This window comes from Aptenodytes patagonicus, chromosome 7 (assembly GCF_965638725.1).
Source record: "Aptenodytes patagonicus chromosome 7, bAptPat1.pri.cur, whole genome shotgun sequence".
In the NCBI taxonomy this organism is placed as follows: Eukaryota; Metazoa; Chordata; class Aves; order Sphenisciformes; family Spheniscidae; genus Aptenodytes; species Aptenodytes patagonicus.
In genome coordinates, this window is record NC_134955.1 from 67,123,086 (window position 1) to 67,140,675 (window position 17,590).

Genomic DNA, 17,590 nt, shown 5'->3' on the forward strand with positions numbered 1-17,590 from the left:
ATGTGGCAGTCCATCACCCTAGGTGATGGTACCAGTGCCAATGCTGGTGCCCTCCCCACCCTCCACAGGGTCTGGGTGGTTTGCTCCACCAGCGGTTTGCTCCAGAAGGCAGCGATCCTTTCTTCTCTGCTGTGACAACAAGTTGGTAAACCAGGTCATGGAACCGATCTGGTTTGCAAACACATACGCTGAAAAAAAGTCTTGTTGGGGTGCTGCTCCTTCTGTTTCACTTGGATCAGTTCTGAGTTGCGACTCACAGCATGGGCATAGCTCAGAGAGAGGTGCAGAACAGGCAGAGGGATGGAGGAGAGAGAAGGGGGGCATCGCTGCCGAAGGTGATGTGGCCAGACAGCAGCTTTAGTTCCTCCAGAGGCTGCCAGCTGGAGGAGCTGTCCCCTTCTGCGGCAGCAGTGTTGCACAGAAGTTTGTGGGGAGACCCCTTCAGCTAGGATTTGCATGCCCCTTTGGGTGGAGAAAAGAGGGAGATCCCATCAAGACCAGGCTCTGCATGGGGAGAGGGCAAGGGAGGCAAATAGCCCTGGCGCAGCCCACAACTGCCCAGGGAGATGGGTCATGCAAGGCAAAGACAGTGTGTGCTGGTGGCTCTCTGCCTGCAGGAAGGGGAACAGGTTGCTCCAGCGCAAAGAATGAGGTCTGGGGAGGAGGGAGTGACGGGGTAGACAGGCACGAGCATGAACAGCAGGTGAACCTGCCTGGGTTTGTAACTATACCTGTGTTTCTGGCAGAGCCTACTTGGAGATGGAAATGAATCTTTCACAGGACCAGATTCAGAAATACACAGACTGTCTCCAGCTATACGTCAACAGCACAGTCAAAGAGCTGAGGAGACTCTTTCTCGTTCAGGACCTTGTGGATTCTTTAAAAGTAGGATTGCTTTAAATATTTTTAACCCCTCTCTAAAGGATCAATCTACATTTCAAAGTGCTGCTTCCCATGTTGACAGTGTCGTCACAAAACCTAGTTTTGTGTAGCTCCAAATATAAAAGTTGCTCTCCTTTTTGATTTCCAAACTGCTTGCTTCCAGCAGTGTTGAGGCTTGGCAATCTGCATTTGAATTTATTGATCTGTATACAGGACTTATAAAAGTTGCAGGACCAGCTTAGCTCCACTGCAGTTCTAGAAGCAGCTCTGCGTTATGCTTTCTATGACTTTGCCACGAAATGGTGTGTTCCCCTCTAATACCTCTGTTAATCTGGATTTCCTCTAATGGTGGCATTTCCTGCTATGGAGGAAGGTCTTCTCTCCCTCCCTGCTGAGATAATTATTTACTCTCAGCCTTACACCCAAGTAGGTGCTCTTCAGAGCAAAGGGAAGATCATTAAGAGAACAGACATGGGTTAGGGTCCTAATTACTAAAGATTTTTAGAAAAAAGTACCCATCTCCCAGCCTCAAGAGTTTTCAGTCACTGGGATTATCACTGTGGGGCTGTGATTAACCTGTGTGGGATGACCCCTGCCATCATCAAAATTGGATGCAGAAATCTGCCTATGCCATGCTCAATGCAGAGTCCTAAATGTATGCAATTAAGCCCTAAACATACATGAAAGCTCAGCTAAGAGGGTGAGAAGCAGTGAACACCCAGGAAAAGTACCTAGTTCCTAATGTGCCTTACTTAACAATTCCCCTTACACATCGAAAAAGGCTAATGTGCCATTATGTTAGCTAGTTAAGTGAACTGATTTCTTCTTATGCTGACACTGGAGGTGACGTAATGATCCGTCTTTAATTTAGTTTGCAGTACTAATGTGGCTGTTGACTTACGTGGGAGCCCTCTTCAATGGCTTGACTCTTCTGATAATGGGTAAAAATCAACATTTCTTTTAAAACCTATTTTTAACTTTCACGCCCTTGTGATTTCTACTTAGACAAAACAGCCTATCCTCGTTGTGCCTTCCCCACAGTTAAACCATCAACTTTTATTTCCCTTTCCAGTAAATATTAATTATTCCCATTACATTGTCCCTCCTGCTATAACTAATTTGTGTTTTACGGTTTTGCAGCTACTAGTCCCAGAGCAATGGGAAATTCCATATTTGGGAGGTTTGAGCAAAATTCATTTTTAATACAAAGATCCCTGGTGGATCAGCTGACCAAGTGGCATGATATGTGTTTGTCGCTGTTTGAAGTAGGTCTCTTCTCTGGAGGAATCTGATCGGCAGGAATATAACAGTATGCTCTTTTTCTCCTCAGCTGTGGTGTCTATGTTTACTCTCCCCGTTGTATATGACAAGTACCAGGTAAGTCTGTCCGCCCCTGAACTACAGTTCAGGTGTCTGGGTGGTTCTGCCTTGTTGATGCCTGACTGACTTGGTCTCCTTCTGCTCTTTGCAGGCACAGATTGATCAATACTTGGGACTGGTGCGGACCCACATAAACACTGTTGTGGCAAAGTGAGTTCAGCAGCAGACCTGACCTGTCTTGCTGTGAGGTTGCGGTGCACTGGGGGTGGCTAAGAGCTGGGTGGTCCTGGGGACAACGTGCCCTGTGAATGATGTCCTCCCCGGCTCCTGGCAGGCAGGAGCCTGTGGGAGGGCAGATCCCTGGAGGAACACAGGCCTTCTCAGCTGCGTGTAGACTGAGGCAGAGCTGTGACCCTACATCCTTCTCTCCCCTCTCCTGCCGTTTGGGGGAGCTGTGGACAGAGCAGCCCAACCAGGGACTGATGTCCATACTTTTGCCTGGCCAAGACAAACCAGAAGGAGTGTGTTAACTCCCGTCCCCACTGACCACCCCAAGCCTGGGTTTTTGCATTCAGGGACTCTGTCCTTTAGAATTAATAATACCATTAATGAACAAAGTGGGAATTAGAACACCACGCTGTTACAGAAAGAAAATACCTGCAAGCACCATGATCTTGAGTGTTTCAAACCACCATGGAACGGACGGAAGACCTGGATGAAATTTTTTATGCAGTTTGCTCTAGTTCCTACTGAGCTGCCTGTATCAAAAGCTTTTGTGGGATCCCTAGGGGCACAGTGAGGGTCTAAGCATAGTTCTCGACACTTGAGAATTAATGAAGCAGAATGTCTGGACTGGAAGGTAGATCCATACATCTCAGCAGTTTGTATCCGTGGCTTTGCAAAAGTTGGCTGAATAACAGGTATCCAATGGGAGGTTACAAAATGGTGAGGTACAGAGAGCAAGTGGCCTGCAATGAGTTGCTGAGGGAACTGGGCTTGTTTAGTCTGGCAAGGAGGGAGCAAAGGAGTGATTTCATAGCAGCCTGTAAGTACCTGATGGGAAGTTACAAGATGATGGAGCCAAACTCTTCTCAGTAGCAGCAGATGTTCTAACAAGGAGCAACAACATAAATCCAGTGTACGAGGTTGATGTTGGACTGTAGGAGAAACTTTTTCATGAGGAGATTAGGACAGCACTGGAACAGGCTACACGAGGAGGTTCCAGAACCTCCTTCCTTGGAGGTTTTCAAGATGCAGCAAGACAAAGCTGAGGCCAACCTGATTTAACATTGGGGCTAGTCCTGCCTCATGTAGGAAGCTGATTCAAAGACTTCCAGGGGTCCTTTCTAGTCAATATTTCTGTGATTCTGCAAAAGCCTTAGCCTTGGGCAGGACTAAAAGTCTGTACTGAAAATTCTTTGTTTAAACTTCATTCCTGGCTTCCAATAGACAATAGACCATGGCAGAATAATGAAGAGGGGAGAATATCACTGAGCATATCCCATGGTTACATGAACCACCAAAACCCGGGCCGTTTACAACTAGGGGCCTGTAAGAACACTTAGATGGGCATCACCCCTTTTTCGTATTAGACTCTGGTCCACCTGTTGCAACAACACACTGAATGCAAGCTAAAGAGATTACCCCTGGATAAGACTCCAAGTGGGGATCCGCCGGAAAGGAGTAGCTGCCTGACCATATAATCCTCCTTTTTTTTTCTTCTTTATTTCTAGGATTCAAGCTAAAATCCCAGGTGCTAAGAGAAAGGCAGAGTAAAGCAGACACCAAGAATTCATCGACAACAGTAGTGAATAACAGGGGAATCTGGAGTGAAACAGCTCTGTTCTTACACTTTATTGCAAATTTATCGTTCTTTTTTTTCTCGACACCATAATCTTAGAAACATAAAACTCGGAAGCAGTGCTTTTCCCCTGCTGCTTCTGCACTTAGAATATTTGCAATCACTTGTGTCAAGCACTAAAGTATAGTAAAGAGAAAAGTGTACTAGATGTGTTCTTTTGTGTTGCTTATAAAGTGCATGATGGTGAGAGCCTAAATAATATTGACCTTTTTTATTTTATTTTTTTAGTGTTTTTCCTTCTCCTATTGGCATTGCTTCTATAACTTCTAATGTTACATGTGGCTAGGGGCTTTCCTGCTTAGCGCACTGATGCAATAGTTAAAATTGCTTCTACGTCACTGGGTTGCTGGTTGGATTCATCTTTATTAACTATATAGAATTGTAGACTGATGTTTTAGTGTTTTCCAGCACAAATAAAATAAACAGTAATCGGTACTTATGGTAATCAGTTTTGTATAACTCAAAAAAATGAAAACAAACCCCAGTACTTTTGTTGTAAGGGATTGACGACAGGCTGATTTACATGTATGGTAACTGGAAAGTTCCAGCATGTTAAATTTATTACAATTTGTATTACATTCTCTGTAGTTCCTAATGGACTTAATTATGGACTCTGAATATTTGCACTTATGTACTTGATACCGAATGCAGAAATAAATGTTACTAAATGTAAAAACTTCTCCCGCTTGTTGCCACTGGGATTATCTTGACATATGCAAACTGGACACATACCGTGCAAAAAGAAGCATTTTTTTTCTCTCTCTCTCTCCCCTTCAGATCCGCACAGACTTTGCTCTTACAAAATGGTGCAGTCCAACAAGATCATCTGTAGTACATAGCTCATCTATCCCTTTCACATCTTGATGAGTATGGAAATAAAAGAAAGATCTTAGCACACAGTTTGTTTTTTTTGTTGGTGGTGGTAGCAAATAACAGGAACATGCAGTAATTGTCTCTTCCTCCGTTGGCACATTGTGCGAATCATTAGCAACGCACTATGGGAGGGGTCAGCACAACACAAAGGACTTTCCAGTTTCCTTATTGTCATGTTCCTCTCTCACCCAAAGCTGTTCTTTGAAATCTGCTTTAAACCGTGGGATCAATACTGAACCCAGAGGCTGGGAACTGAAATAAACATTTGCTCTTGTTCAGAGGTGAAGGTAAAAATTGGTATTTGGTGTTTGAGAGCCATCAGACAAGAGAAACAGCTGTTGAACGTTATCTGAAGTGCTTCAAAACAAACAATTGGTTAAGTGCTGAACGATTTGCTTATTTGCGGAACATACCTGTGGAAAATCTTTTTTTTTTTTTTGTATAAAAATGTGAACATCAAAATATTTTCAGTCAAATTGCAGTTTTTCTCCTTTTCTATCACAAAAGTTTTTATGCAGAAGTTATTTTTTCCATGAAGAACTAGATCCTCAAACACCTACCCAAACTTTTTGAATTGAAGTCTTTTTTTAGATTCATTCATTTAATTCACCTTCACCTCAGTTACACGTGGACATGGTGACATCTGTCCTAGGTCTGTTCTGTTTGACTGTGTATAAATGTACAACCCAAATGCACATGAGGAGTTGGTAGAAACATTGGTATGGATGTGGGCTAATTAATTCTTGCGAGGAGTCTCAAGTATCCTTATTTTCATTTAAGGTTTACATTTAAATATTCTTCTTTACTCTTATTTAAAAATACTAGAGTGTCTTTTAAATGTCACCTGCAGCTAGATATGAACATTTTTTTCTCAATGAAAAACCGAATGCCTCAAAGTGACATATGTTGCTTTTGATCAAATGGAATATGTTTGGTTTAGCATGTGTAGTTTGCAGCCAGGAGTTAAAATTCAAGACCTACCCCCAGCTTTATCTGTCTCTTAGACTGTCCTGCCAGTGCATTGAAATGGCCAGGATATACCCTGTAACTCTGAGGAAGACAGTACAGCCGGTGCGAGTGTCCTTGAGGATAAAGATTGATCTTCAGAATTCTTATTACTTATGAGTACGTGGGCCCAACATGTTAATTTTGAAAATGAGCGCATTTAATGTCCCATCCCATGGGTCCTATAAATGTGTTCTTCCCGAGCACCACCAATGCAGTTATATCCAAGACTAGCCTTTTGCAATGCCGAACCCTAAGCAGGATTTAAAGGCTGTATCTCCTGTATACTTGGAAATCAGAAGAAATAAAACCTTCTGGCAGTCCAATATTCTTAAGAGTCTAAATCAATAGAGACCAAGACCCCCATTCTTGTCTCCTCCAGCATCACCCTCTCAAAACCCACAGCCCTCCACTCCAGGCCATCATCGACCTGACTGTACCCCTGCACACGCACCTCTCGAACCCATACCCTTTACTTCCATCTTTTCTCACATCCCACCTTTCCAACCCAGCTCCCAAACTTCCTTGCAGCCACCCCGACTTTACATGTATTTGGCAGTAACAGCCTGCAAGTGCTGCTGAGCAGCTGGGATGGGTTAATGTTGTGGGTGGAACCAATCTGGAAGACCATACTGGGACGCACCAGGAGCAGGGGACTTTAGCCAGGGCTTGGGTTGCTTGTGGCTGTGGCCACTCTCACCTTACTGGGATCACAGCAGCACTTTCCATGACACCTTTGAACATGGAAGCTTGGAGGAAGCCACCATGCCTGTAGCTCACGTAAGCCTTGTTTGCAAACCTCTACTAACTCATGGTCCTGCTATACAGCTTGCAATGAGAGCCCCTGTGCATACAGGGAGTGAGAGTTTGTGACGACCTTTAGTGTTCCCTGATAAGTCTCATTCATAGAGCAACACTGTGGGGAGGGGTTATACCTCCACCTTTTTTGGTTTTCAAACAAGTGAGGGAAAAAACAACACTGAGCTCTATGTTTTAAAATATTTTAGTGTGATTACAGTAGATGGCTGAAGATACTTACCACAATGACTCACATTCATGGGCTGAGCTCTGCTCTGAGGTACACAAGCTATAAAGCCCTTTTGTTTCTGATCTTCATTTGCATTCAAAGTGAAGAGCAGCCATAGACAAGCTTGACTGGTAAAAGCTGCAAACTTGTGAGGTTTTCTAGACAAGTGAAACCTGGGTAAAACTGCAGGGGAAGGGAAGGCATTACATCATTTTTTTGTCTTCGGAACATTCCTTGCCAGAGGAACATGGACATGACACCACATCACTAGTGCTTCAGGAGTCAGGTTGTCCCCGTAGTTCAAAGGCTGCTTTAACAAGATATGCAAGTGTATGGATGTTTTTTGAAGACCCATCTAACCAAGTGAGGTTGTTCAGGTGGTTGGAGTTAGGTGTGTGCTAAACACCTTGCTCAAGCAGCGTCTCTTATCATCTGTCTCTGGGTAGTTTGAGATGCTGATACCCCCTTTCTGGAGAGGAAGCTGAGAGGTTTCTAAGGTGGATGTCTCAGCTGGGGGGCTTGTTTAGATGCAAGGATGGGTCTGGACCAGGCCTTTCCATGGCTGAGAACTGGCTGTCTAATATAAGGAAGACAGCTGTGTTTTGATCTGCTCAACATGGTGCTGCCTTTCAAGGAAGATAACAGGTCTACCTGCTGAGTTTACCTTTGAAAGCCAGCCCAAAGGACTGTGCTAATTTGAACTGAAACCAGTTTAACTCTGGCTTGGGGATATGAAATCAGGAGTGGCGTGCTGGTGGGAGAAAAAATTTTGTTAGAACATCTACACCTACAAATGTGTCTTTTTTAGGCTCTATGACTTCAAAATATCTTCTCCAGAGTTTCACCTGTACCTTCCAGAAACTTTATAAGCCTGCTCCTAAACTGCTGCCTGCTAAGGAGAGGTTCGATAGTTACTGAAGAGCTCTGTCAGTGCTTTATGTCACTTGAATATCTGTCTGTGTACCTTGAAATGAATACTCCATTGGTAGTTTGATGTGAAATGTGAATACTCTCTAACGTCATTAGTTTTGATTCCCTGCTTCTTGGTGCCTCAGCAGTATTCCACTCTTCTTCTAGCCTATGTATTTGCCTCTGAGCTGCTACTGAACTCTTTTATGTTTCCTCTGCTTTTTAATATTAATCTAGTGAGAGTAGGATCATAAAACACATCAGTGTCAGGAAAGCCCTGGAACTGGGAGGAGATAAGAATGATATAATATTCTGTGAGCAGATAATCCATTTAAAGAGAGTCTGTCTTCTTCCTCACAGCTTTTGCTATCTCCCTGCACGCTTTCAGATGGCAGCTGGCTCCCATCTCTGCCCTGGTGGGTTACAAGTCAGTCAACTGTAAGCTTATCAGCCTTTCCTTCTCCATATGGGCCCAGGGAAATATGTAGCAAGCCCATGTGTTTGCCCAGTGCAGCTTTGCAAACACCAAGTGTGATGTATTTCTTCCTGGCTCTTCTTAATATTTTCTTTTCTCAAGCACAGAATTAAAAGATGCTCCATCGGTGAACTTGCATGCGAGCTTCCTGGGATGCCAGGAATCAGTGGAGTGAGGCCGCTGGCATGAAGGAGCCTGGTAAGACTGGCTGGCACATGCAGCCACGGCGGGACATATGGTATTTGGATAAGGGTGAGACATGTCCACTGATAAAAGAGTCAATAGCTGCAGTGCCTGAAAACGGAAGGAGGAATGGTCTCTGTTTGTTTCTGCCAGGCTTCCTTGCTGCTCAGCACCTTTCAGGAGAGAGTGGCAAAACCTTGCTCTCTGCCGCGGTAGGGGAAAGACACTGAGAGTGGATGCTCCTTCTCCACAGGTGCGTGTGGAAATGGGAGTTGACTGTAAGTAGGTACATGGGCTTGACCTGCTTCTCCCTCTTACCTGACCTGGTCATTTACCTGTCTCTGGTGTTCTTTCATAAGTGAACAGTCAGCTCACCGTCTGTTGGTGCTCTCCTCTGGTCAGTATCTAATCCAAGTAACTGCAGGCTAGCAAGTCAGATGCCTGTGACTTGCCACTTCTACAACTCTACTTTCTTCTTTGTATGGTGGCTGTTCTGGGGGGAGGATGAGCCCTGTAGAGCCAGATAGGGCACCTGAGCCCCCTGAACCCGCTGCAAGCCCAGCTATCTTCACCACCTCTGCAGCTCCCCTAGAAAGAGTGCTAAATCTACAAGTATGCCAGATTTATAACCTGGGGGACATCCCTGTCTGCATGCAAGGCAATGTAAAGTTACATGGGCAGGCAGGTATGTGGGTAGACTGTTCTGTCTAGCACCCCGGCAAGCCCCCGTTGATGGGGATGTGCCCATCTCTGCATTGCCTGTGGTCTCATCTTCCCTTTCACTCCTGCTCTGTCTCAGCCGAAATGCTGGGAGATGCTGAAGGGACCAGGATGAAAATAAGAGGATGGGATAGAGCTGCAGAAGGAGTCTATCTAAGAAAACCAAAAGACAAAGTAGCCCCGTGCTGACATGCTTTCATTGCTTTTCCCTCCTGTCTGCCCCTTAACTAGCAAGTCAGATTCATTTCTCATGTTCAATGAATATCAAAGTGATTCAGCCTCAAGGTTGCAATTTATGCCTCCTCATGGCTCTTTTTGTTTAAGTTGAAAAAATAATTCAGTCCAGTGAAGCTAATAGTCAGTATGGCCCCTCTGCATGTATTTCCCTTTATGAGGGAGCTGTAAAGAGGATATTAGTTACGTTTTTACTTCTTTTGTACAGCCCTCTAATTTAGCTAAAGTGATGTAAAGTAGCCCAGACCAGACCAAAAATGTCTCTAATGTTTTATAGATGTGACAAAAAAAAAAAAGGATATGTAACATCCAGGGAGTGGAGTGACTTGACTAGCAGATGTCTTTACACAAAATATTCTGCATTTGCCAAGTCAGACATGAGGCCTAATTTCATTTCTCCTAATTCCACAGATGCTTGCTTGGAGAAGCCACCATCCACACAATTATTAGCCTGTTACACTGAGTGAAAAACTATCACCTTTGGCACAGGCTAAACGTGATCACTGCACAGTTACCCACAGAACATCAGCTTAACTTGTCAATTATCAGCAAATTTGCAGCACTTAATTAGGAAGCGGTGGGGCTGTAACCTTCTCAGAAGAACTCATTTGAGGAAGCACCTCTTCTATGCCTTCTCGTTGGAAATTTTGAAGTCCTGGAAACCTTCCTCACCTCTCTCTCCCTTCGAAATCTAGACAATTTACAACTTTTTTCAGCTGAAATATAAAGCTGTGATGAACTACAGAAAGCAAAGCTATCAAAAAGTATACCCCAAGTTTTCACATGTCAGCTTAAAAAAAACTTTAGGAGTATAAAATTCTGATATTACTAGCATCACTTTTGAACACCAGACTTTCAGAAATAAGCTTAAATTTTAATTCTGACATCAGGGATCTCTCTTCGTCTCAAGTGTTTTATCTCGCCCACTTTCCCAACAGCAATCACAAGTCTATGACTCACATACTATACCAATAGTGCAAATTAAAAGAAAACATTGTTTCCACTGCCATTTAGCCAAAGGTACTCCTACAGCTCTCCAGTCACAAGAGACTTGAGTAAGTCTGTCTTCTAGAGTGAAATGCTGTGGTCTCCGTTATGCAGGATGAACTACGGTATCATAACTTAAGTTTTGCAAAAGAAATCAGACAGAGAAGCTGCTGTGGAGTCGTGTACCTGGAGTCTCTGATACGGTGCCATGAAAGAAATTATGAGTGAAGCAGATAAAAATTGATTAATAGAAGATTTTAAGGAGATCTTCAGGAGCAGATGGTAATTGGTAGCATTAAAAGGGGAGGTCAGTACTGAAGTTTCCCAAATATCAGCTGTATTTCAACATTTCATATATAAAATGAGAATAAATAAAATACCCCAGATGCAGAGGATGCTAATGAGCTTTGCTAAAGATACGAAGTGGTGAAGTATCGGAGGAGACCATTGGGATGCCATATGGAAGGAACTGGATAGTCTTGAAGCCCATGAGCAGTAAAAATTAGGCAGTATTTTGCATCACAAATGCAACATTATGTCCTGGATTGATAACAGAAAATTCTCTTGTTGGCTGGAAGGTTGCTGATTAGAAACAAATACTGATGAGAAAACCCTGGTCAAACACAGTGTGAAAGTGCTCAGTGGGGCAGAGAAGTGCTATTAGGGGTGTCCAAGGGAAGGTAGGGGCCGTTACAGGAATGGAGTCCAGAAGAGTTTGGTTTCATTACACTAGCAAAATGAAGGCTGGGAAGGGGGGATATAGTTGCTCTTTGCACATACACTGGGGGAAGGCTGAAAGCTGTTTAAGCTGGTGCTTAATTAAGCTGTTTAATACTGACACGGAAAAAATTACATTCCATGGTTTTGGTTTGGAAATTAAAATTTATTATTGGTCAGGGAAATTAACGCTAGCTCCCAAACAGAGTTAGAAACAAGCACCGTGAATCTAAGAGTCATTCAAGGTAGGAAATAGATTACATACAGTAAGCAGATAAAATAAGTTGATAAAATAAGCAGATGGCAATTCCCCATGTGGCTCTTTCTGTGTTGAAAGTGAGTTTACAAGAGAGGATTGCAGGGAATCACACACATTTTTTCCCCAGCAATTATTGCACTAGTGCATTAACTATTAGAGAATATCTGTGTTTATTTAACAGGAAGAGAATATTACCGATGCTCATCTGATATGGACAAGTAGATCTACTGAAGTCAGAGCAGTTCTCTCCAGATCATATGAACTCAAAATTTGGCCCATTCTCTTTGGGAAGAAAAGATTTCCCTTGTCATTTATTGTTAACTGTGATCCCAAGAAAGTATTCCAGGCTCAGCAGAGACAACCAGGCACCAGTGAGGCCATCGTTAGACTCGTGACAAAATTTTAAAGGCTCGTCAACTCTTGCAAATGCACATGGGGCTTCATGCCTCCTCTTGTTTCCTGGGAGTTAGGAAGATGGTATAAAGAAAGACTGGTCCATGTCTCCCTCTATGAATCCTGTTTGCTGTGACATAATTTTGTATGCAGGGAAAAGGATAACCAGATTAGATTCAGGTTGTGATGGATAGGTTAATAGAAATGAGTGCAAACAAACCAAAAGATTTTTCTGGCATAAGTAAATAGAGGGGGAAAAAATCTACTGGAATTCACTTCTTAGTTTTTACTCTAATAAACTTGTCAGGAAGCAGATGATTGCTCCTGAAATTTACGTCTCATAAATCATGAGACATGTAAATTTTCATTCATGCTGAACATGTATTTGCTTTATCCATGTTCAGACTGTGAGTTGTAGTAAAAGGAAGGAGGGAGCGGATCCTCCTAGGCAGCATTACCCCTGCTTACTCAGACCTAATATCCTGGTAGCTCTTGTAAGCGGGTGCTGCGTTGCCCAGCTACTCTTACCATAAGGCTGGGCAGGGATTTGACTTTCCCCATTTGGTGATCAATGCAGTAGCTAAATTTATTTCTGATACAGGGCAGCAATAAATTCCTAGAAGTCTGGAGCTAGAAATCAAAGTATTTCTTGGCTTAAAAGTCCTGCTGCAGTTGTAAAACCATCCCGGTTTATGACCTATCCTTTGCTCATGTGTGTGCTTTATATGTCTGTACCATATTCACCACCCTCATCTTTGACAGGAGTTTGAAAGCAACATCTGCAGATAAGGTCGTGTTGGACTTGCACAGGTAGCATGATGGCAATTGAAAAGGCATGTCTCCAGGAGAGGAGATAGCCTTGAGGAGGACCTTTCGTGTAAGAGCCACTAGAAATTTTCTGTTAAGTGTTAGAGAGCTTGAAGTCCTTCACAACTGCGGAAGTGTTTTAAGTTCTAGTGAAGTCCTGTCTTGAAATATCTGCTGGAAAAAAAGTTACTATTTCACATCAGGAGTCCTGATTTTGAGGCTGGTTTTGCAGAAAAAATGGTTATATTTCGTTAGGAAACAGGAAAGTTACTATTGTTTTTCCACTAAAATCTACAATTCCACTGATAAATTTTACGAAGCTATCTGTATCACCACAACAGTGGGGCCATAATTTTTAAAAAAAACCCAGGAAGAATGCTTAAAACACTACCTAGAAATGCTTCATTGCTTGAAAAGGAAACAACCTATAGTTTTTCCTCAAGTATAATTTCCAGCTGAGGGGCTAAATTCACCAAGCAAATGGAGAATTTCTCCCCAGTACTTTGGTATTATAGAAATCAATTTGTCCACTTGGCCCAGAGGTGCCTGAATTTCAGTCAGGGACAAAACTGCCTGCGCTCTGCAACCACTGAGTTCATCGAGGCCTGGCTCCTGCCTAAGGCTGAAAAAGTTTTTCAGAAAAAGAGGATTCTTCCCTTCTTCCTAGCAAAGTTTTATCTTGTAGTTACCAAATCGGCTGTCATGCAATGAACAGATGACTTTTTTTTTTTTTTTAGCCAGATAGGATAGGTCTTCTACTAGTCCAGGTCTATGAGCAGGTCCAGGGATTCCTATGTTCACCCAGATAATGGTATTCTGCCTGCAGTGAAATGAAGACATGGATGCATCTATGCTGGGGGTTAACTGGAGATACTTTGCATATTCAAACTGCAGAAGAGCGTTTCCACAGTCTACAAGGCAGTGGCCACTGATTGCCCCCATCTCCTGCAAACATCAGGAGGAGAGGAGGATGCTCATCTCGCTTGGCATCAGGTCCTGTGTATGTACCCAACATACAGGATTAACAGCAGATCATTTAACACATGGCTGTTCTTGGCACAGTTCAATTTCCAAAGCAATTTTCTCAGAGTGCTGGAGGTAAAGGATGGCACCACCTTTGCTGATTGTCCCTTGCTGAGCCATAAATCGATACTGATTGTGAATGAAGGAGGTCTCCAGTAATAGCTTGGCAAGGTGGCAGCAGCCATAAATATGTAGGAAAGAAAGGGGCCGTCTCCTAACAAGCTGATTGTCTCCAGAGGAAAGTTGCAGCACTTTCTATTAGACTTTTTTAGGTAATTAAAAAGAGATGATATTATCCTGCTGATTATTTGTCTCTATGAGCTTAGTTCACACAGAAATAATCAGCAGTGCCACCTGACATTCCCTCATACAATCCCTATTTTATCTTCAATTTTGAATAGAGGATATTTGTTCTTAGAGTCCCTGTTTTTAGTGATAACTGTAAAACACAGATGACTGCAAACACAGATGACTGCATTTAAAAAGATCCATGGGGAAGCTTCAAAATGCAACTCAACTGCAGCCTGCAGGCTTGGAAAAGCAAATAAAGAATCTAAGCTTTATTATTAATATTTTAAAATCTTGCATGTTTTGAAAGGCTGGGATGCCAGCTTAGTCTCCAAGGCCAGGAATTATCAAGTTTAACTGCTAGGACCTAAAAGTACTGTATGCACTGTGTTTTGTGAGGAGGCCATTTCATATGTTGGCTAAGACTCTTCTGGGTTTATTGTAATGTTTTCATCTAATCTTGACGTGATTCATTGTCTGTGACAGAGGAAAGCCTTGAACCAGAAGCACAGAGGTTGCAACAATGATGAAAATTCCTGATCAATCATCCACTCCCCAAAAATGACTTTTACGAGGAACAACAACCTGGCTGTTGTCCCCATGGACGCGATGTGGGGAAGGTGGTGAGGTCTTCTCCTGCCCAAGGGCTCCCTTGGACGCCTGTGCACATCACGACCTCCCTGTCGGCACATCTGGGAGACTGGCATGGGGTGGGGGCTGCACCCCCGCCTGTAACCCTGGGAGGTCTGTTGGAAGTCTGTCCCTCTGCCCCAGGGTGAGGGCATGGGGCGCAGCCCTGGGCCCTGAGAGCCTGGTTGCCTGTCAACGGCGAGGCCTGGCCCGGACGCCATATTGAGGTCTGGCCCAGCTGCCAAGTTGAGGCCTGGTCCGTCCGCCACGGTGCTCTTGTCCTCAGCGGTGGCGCCGGCCGCCCTCAGCCGCCTGCAGAGCCCGGGTGGGTGTGCGCAGGGCTTGGGGGGCTGCTGAGGTGCCTCCTGTCCCGGCACTGGGAGGGAGAGCTGGTCTCCCAAGGGACAACGTGCCCCCAGCCCCAGGCAGGCAGAAACAGGGAAAGCCCCAAACCCTGTGCTCTACGTATATTTTGTAGCGTGGGGATGTGTGGAGCCAGGGCTTAATAGGGAAAATGGGTATTATTTTGCCTTAGCATTGGTTGCTGTTTTAAATATCTGCCTGAGAAAATATGGCTAACGTTATCCCCATGGCCGCAGTGGCCATGGACTGTATTTTCCTGTTTACCTGCAGCATGGTTTACTGGGGTTAATGCAGAAGACATAAAATCTGAAGGGAAGAGTCACTGCGAGCGTTTGGTGGGAAAGGGCCGTGTGTAGGTCGCGTGTTTCTAAACGAGATGGCTGCCATGGTTATTAATGCATTTTCTCCTTGTCTTTTTGATTTTATTATCACATATGGGGCCATCTGGTCCCTCTGTGGGACTCCCAAGGCTTTTTGGCAAGCACATATGTGAAGATGTCTAGGGTTTTTCCTCTTCAAGCCTTTCTACTACATCTTATTTCTGGAAACCTTGCTTAAAAAAGTGTTTTCATTGACAGCTGCAGTCTTTACCTGTAGCACAAACATCCTCCCTATCAACAGTGCTGACATTGTAGGGCAGCGTTGAGAAAAATCCTCCTTCTACTACGAGTCTGGTGGCACATTAAGAAAGCAAACACACTTTGCACGGTGGTTCAGGTGCTGTGGCAGGTGGTGCGAGACAGATGCTTGTGGTCCCCTCAGCCTCTGAAGTGAGCCTGTGGCACAGTATCTGAAGGAAGAAAGAAATTTTAAATATGCTCAAAGCACAAATTCATTCCTTTCAGGTCTTGAGAGGTTAGAAGCCCTTGAATTGTCTTGAATGTTAATTTTTTTCCTGGGCTATATCAGACAAGAACCTGCTTATGGAGCTCTTGGGCCTCCTTGGAAGATAAATGTGACCTACAGAATCACATTTATCACGGTGTCTCTTGTAAGAAATACAGCCTGCTTTCAGGGTAGCTGGATGGATTAGAGATGCAAAACTGGAACAATTCAGCAATCAGCAAGTTGGTGCAAAGGCCTTCATGAAGAAGATGAAGCAATGACTAAAAACAGAATAAATTTGCTTTAGAAGGAAAGATTAATCATCGTGCAAGACAAGGATTGCTTCAAGTGTAAGCAAGGAAATTGCACTACGAGTAATAAAGTTAGCCAGAGAAAAAGCACCAACTAAACTAAGTACCAGGAGATACATTTCAAACAAGTTTTATCTGGCTCTAAAATACTCCTCTTTGAGGGGTAGGGGCAGATGTGTATTAAGGCTGAGCAGTCTCGAGGGATGGATTCCACGCTGGGGGACACTGCCTCTGGTTATCATTTCAAATTTTCCAATTTCAGAACATTCAAAATTTTCCATCGCTGTCAAATCTGTTCAACTGTAATGGAAAGTTATTCTTGTCTAACAAAACTGGTTTCTTATAAATAGGCAGGATTAGGCACAGCTTGTGGTTATAGATGTATATCACAAAATACTCACTTCTGGAGGCCTCAGCTGTCAGGCTAAGGACTGTATGGGACTAGGGCTGAGCTTCCCTGTTACCTTTGAGATTGGTTGCAGGGCATTATCTCAACAGTTTAGTTTCAAAGGCTGTACAATTATAATGTCCCTCAAAGAGCTCATGACCTAGGGGTCAGAAAAAGGCATACACGGATGAGACAAATGGCTTGGGGTGACATAAGCTATAGTATGAGATCTAAGATGATGTGGAAACACTTCACCAGCAAATGTCCGTGGTCTCAGTACTCTTCCCTCCTGGCCACTGTCAGGTTGCAGTTCATCCCGTGCCCAAAGGAGCCAGGGGGCTTGAGGAGGGATTTCAGGTGGGACAAAGCAGTGTCTATAGTTTTTGAGAATGTGGTATGCAAGTATCATAGAATCATAGAATCATTAAGGTTGGAAAAGATCTCTAAGATCATCGAGTCCAACCGTCGACCCAAGACCACCATGTCCACTAAACCATGTCCCCAAGTGTCTCATCTACACGTCTTTTAAATACCTCCAGGGATGGGGACTCAACCACTTCCCTGGGCAGCCTGTTCCAATGTTTATCCAGTAACAACCCCAGTTCCCTCCGCTGCTCCTCATAAGACTTGTTCTCCAGACCCCTCACCAGCCTCGTTGCCCTTCTCTGGACACGCTCCAGCACCTCAATGTCCTTCTTGTAGTGAGGGGCCCAAAACTGAACACAGTATTCGAGGGGCGGCCTCACCAGCACCGAGTACAGAGGCACGATCACTTCCCTGCTCCTGCTGGCCACACTATTTCTGATACAGGCCAGGATGCCATTGGCCTTCTTGGCCACCTGGGCACACTGCCGGCTCATGTTCAGCCGGCTGTCGACCAGCACCCCCAGGTCCTTTCCACCAGGCAGCTTTCCAGCCACTCTTCCCCAAGCCTGTAGCATTGCATGGGGTTGTTGTGGCCGAAGCACAGGACCCGGCACTTGGCTTTGTTGAATCTCATACAGTTGGCCTCGGCCCATCGATCCAGCCTCTCCAGGTCCCTCTGCAGAGCCTTCCTACCCTCAAGCAGATCAACACTCCCACCCAACTTGGTGTCGTCTGCTTTTTTTA

General features: G+C 44.2%; 1 protein-coding gene across 2 annotated transcripts in view; it reads left to right on the forward strand.

Annotated features, from left to right (window-relative positions):
* RTN1 (reticulon 1) overlaps positions 1–4,743 on the forward strand; it is a 123,635-nt gene extending 118,892 nt beyond the window's left edge. For both annotated transcript variants that reach the window (XM_076345656.1, XM_076345657.1), the window contains 5 exons: positions 747–885; positions 1,754–1,823; positions 2,213–2,259; positions 2,354–2,412; positions 3,936–4,743. In XM_076345656.1, coding sequence (XP_076201771.1) covers positions 747–885; positions 1,754–1,823; positions 2,213–2,259; positions 2,354–2,412; positions 3,936–3,978 — 358 coding nt within the window. In that variant the 3' untranslated portion in view covers positions 3,979–4,743. The remainder of the gene's footprint in view (positions 1–746; positions 886–1,753; positions 1,824–2,212; positions 2,260–2,353; positions 2,413–3,935) is intronic.
* The last annotated feature ends 12,847 nt before the right edge of the window (positions 4,744–17,590 follow it).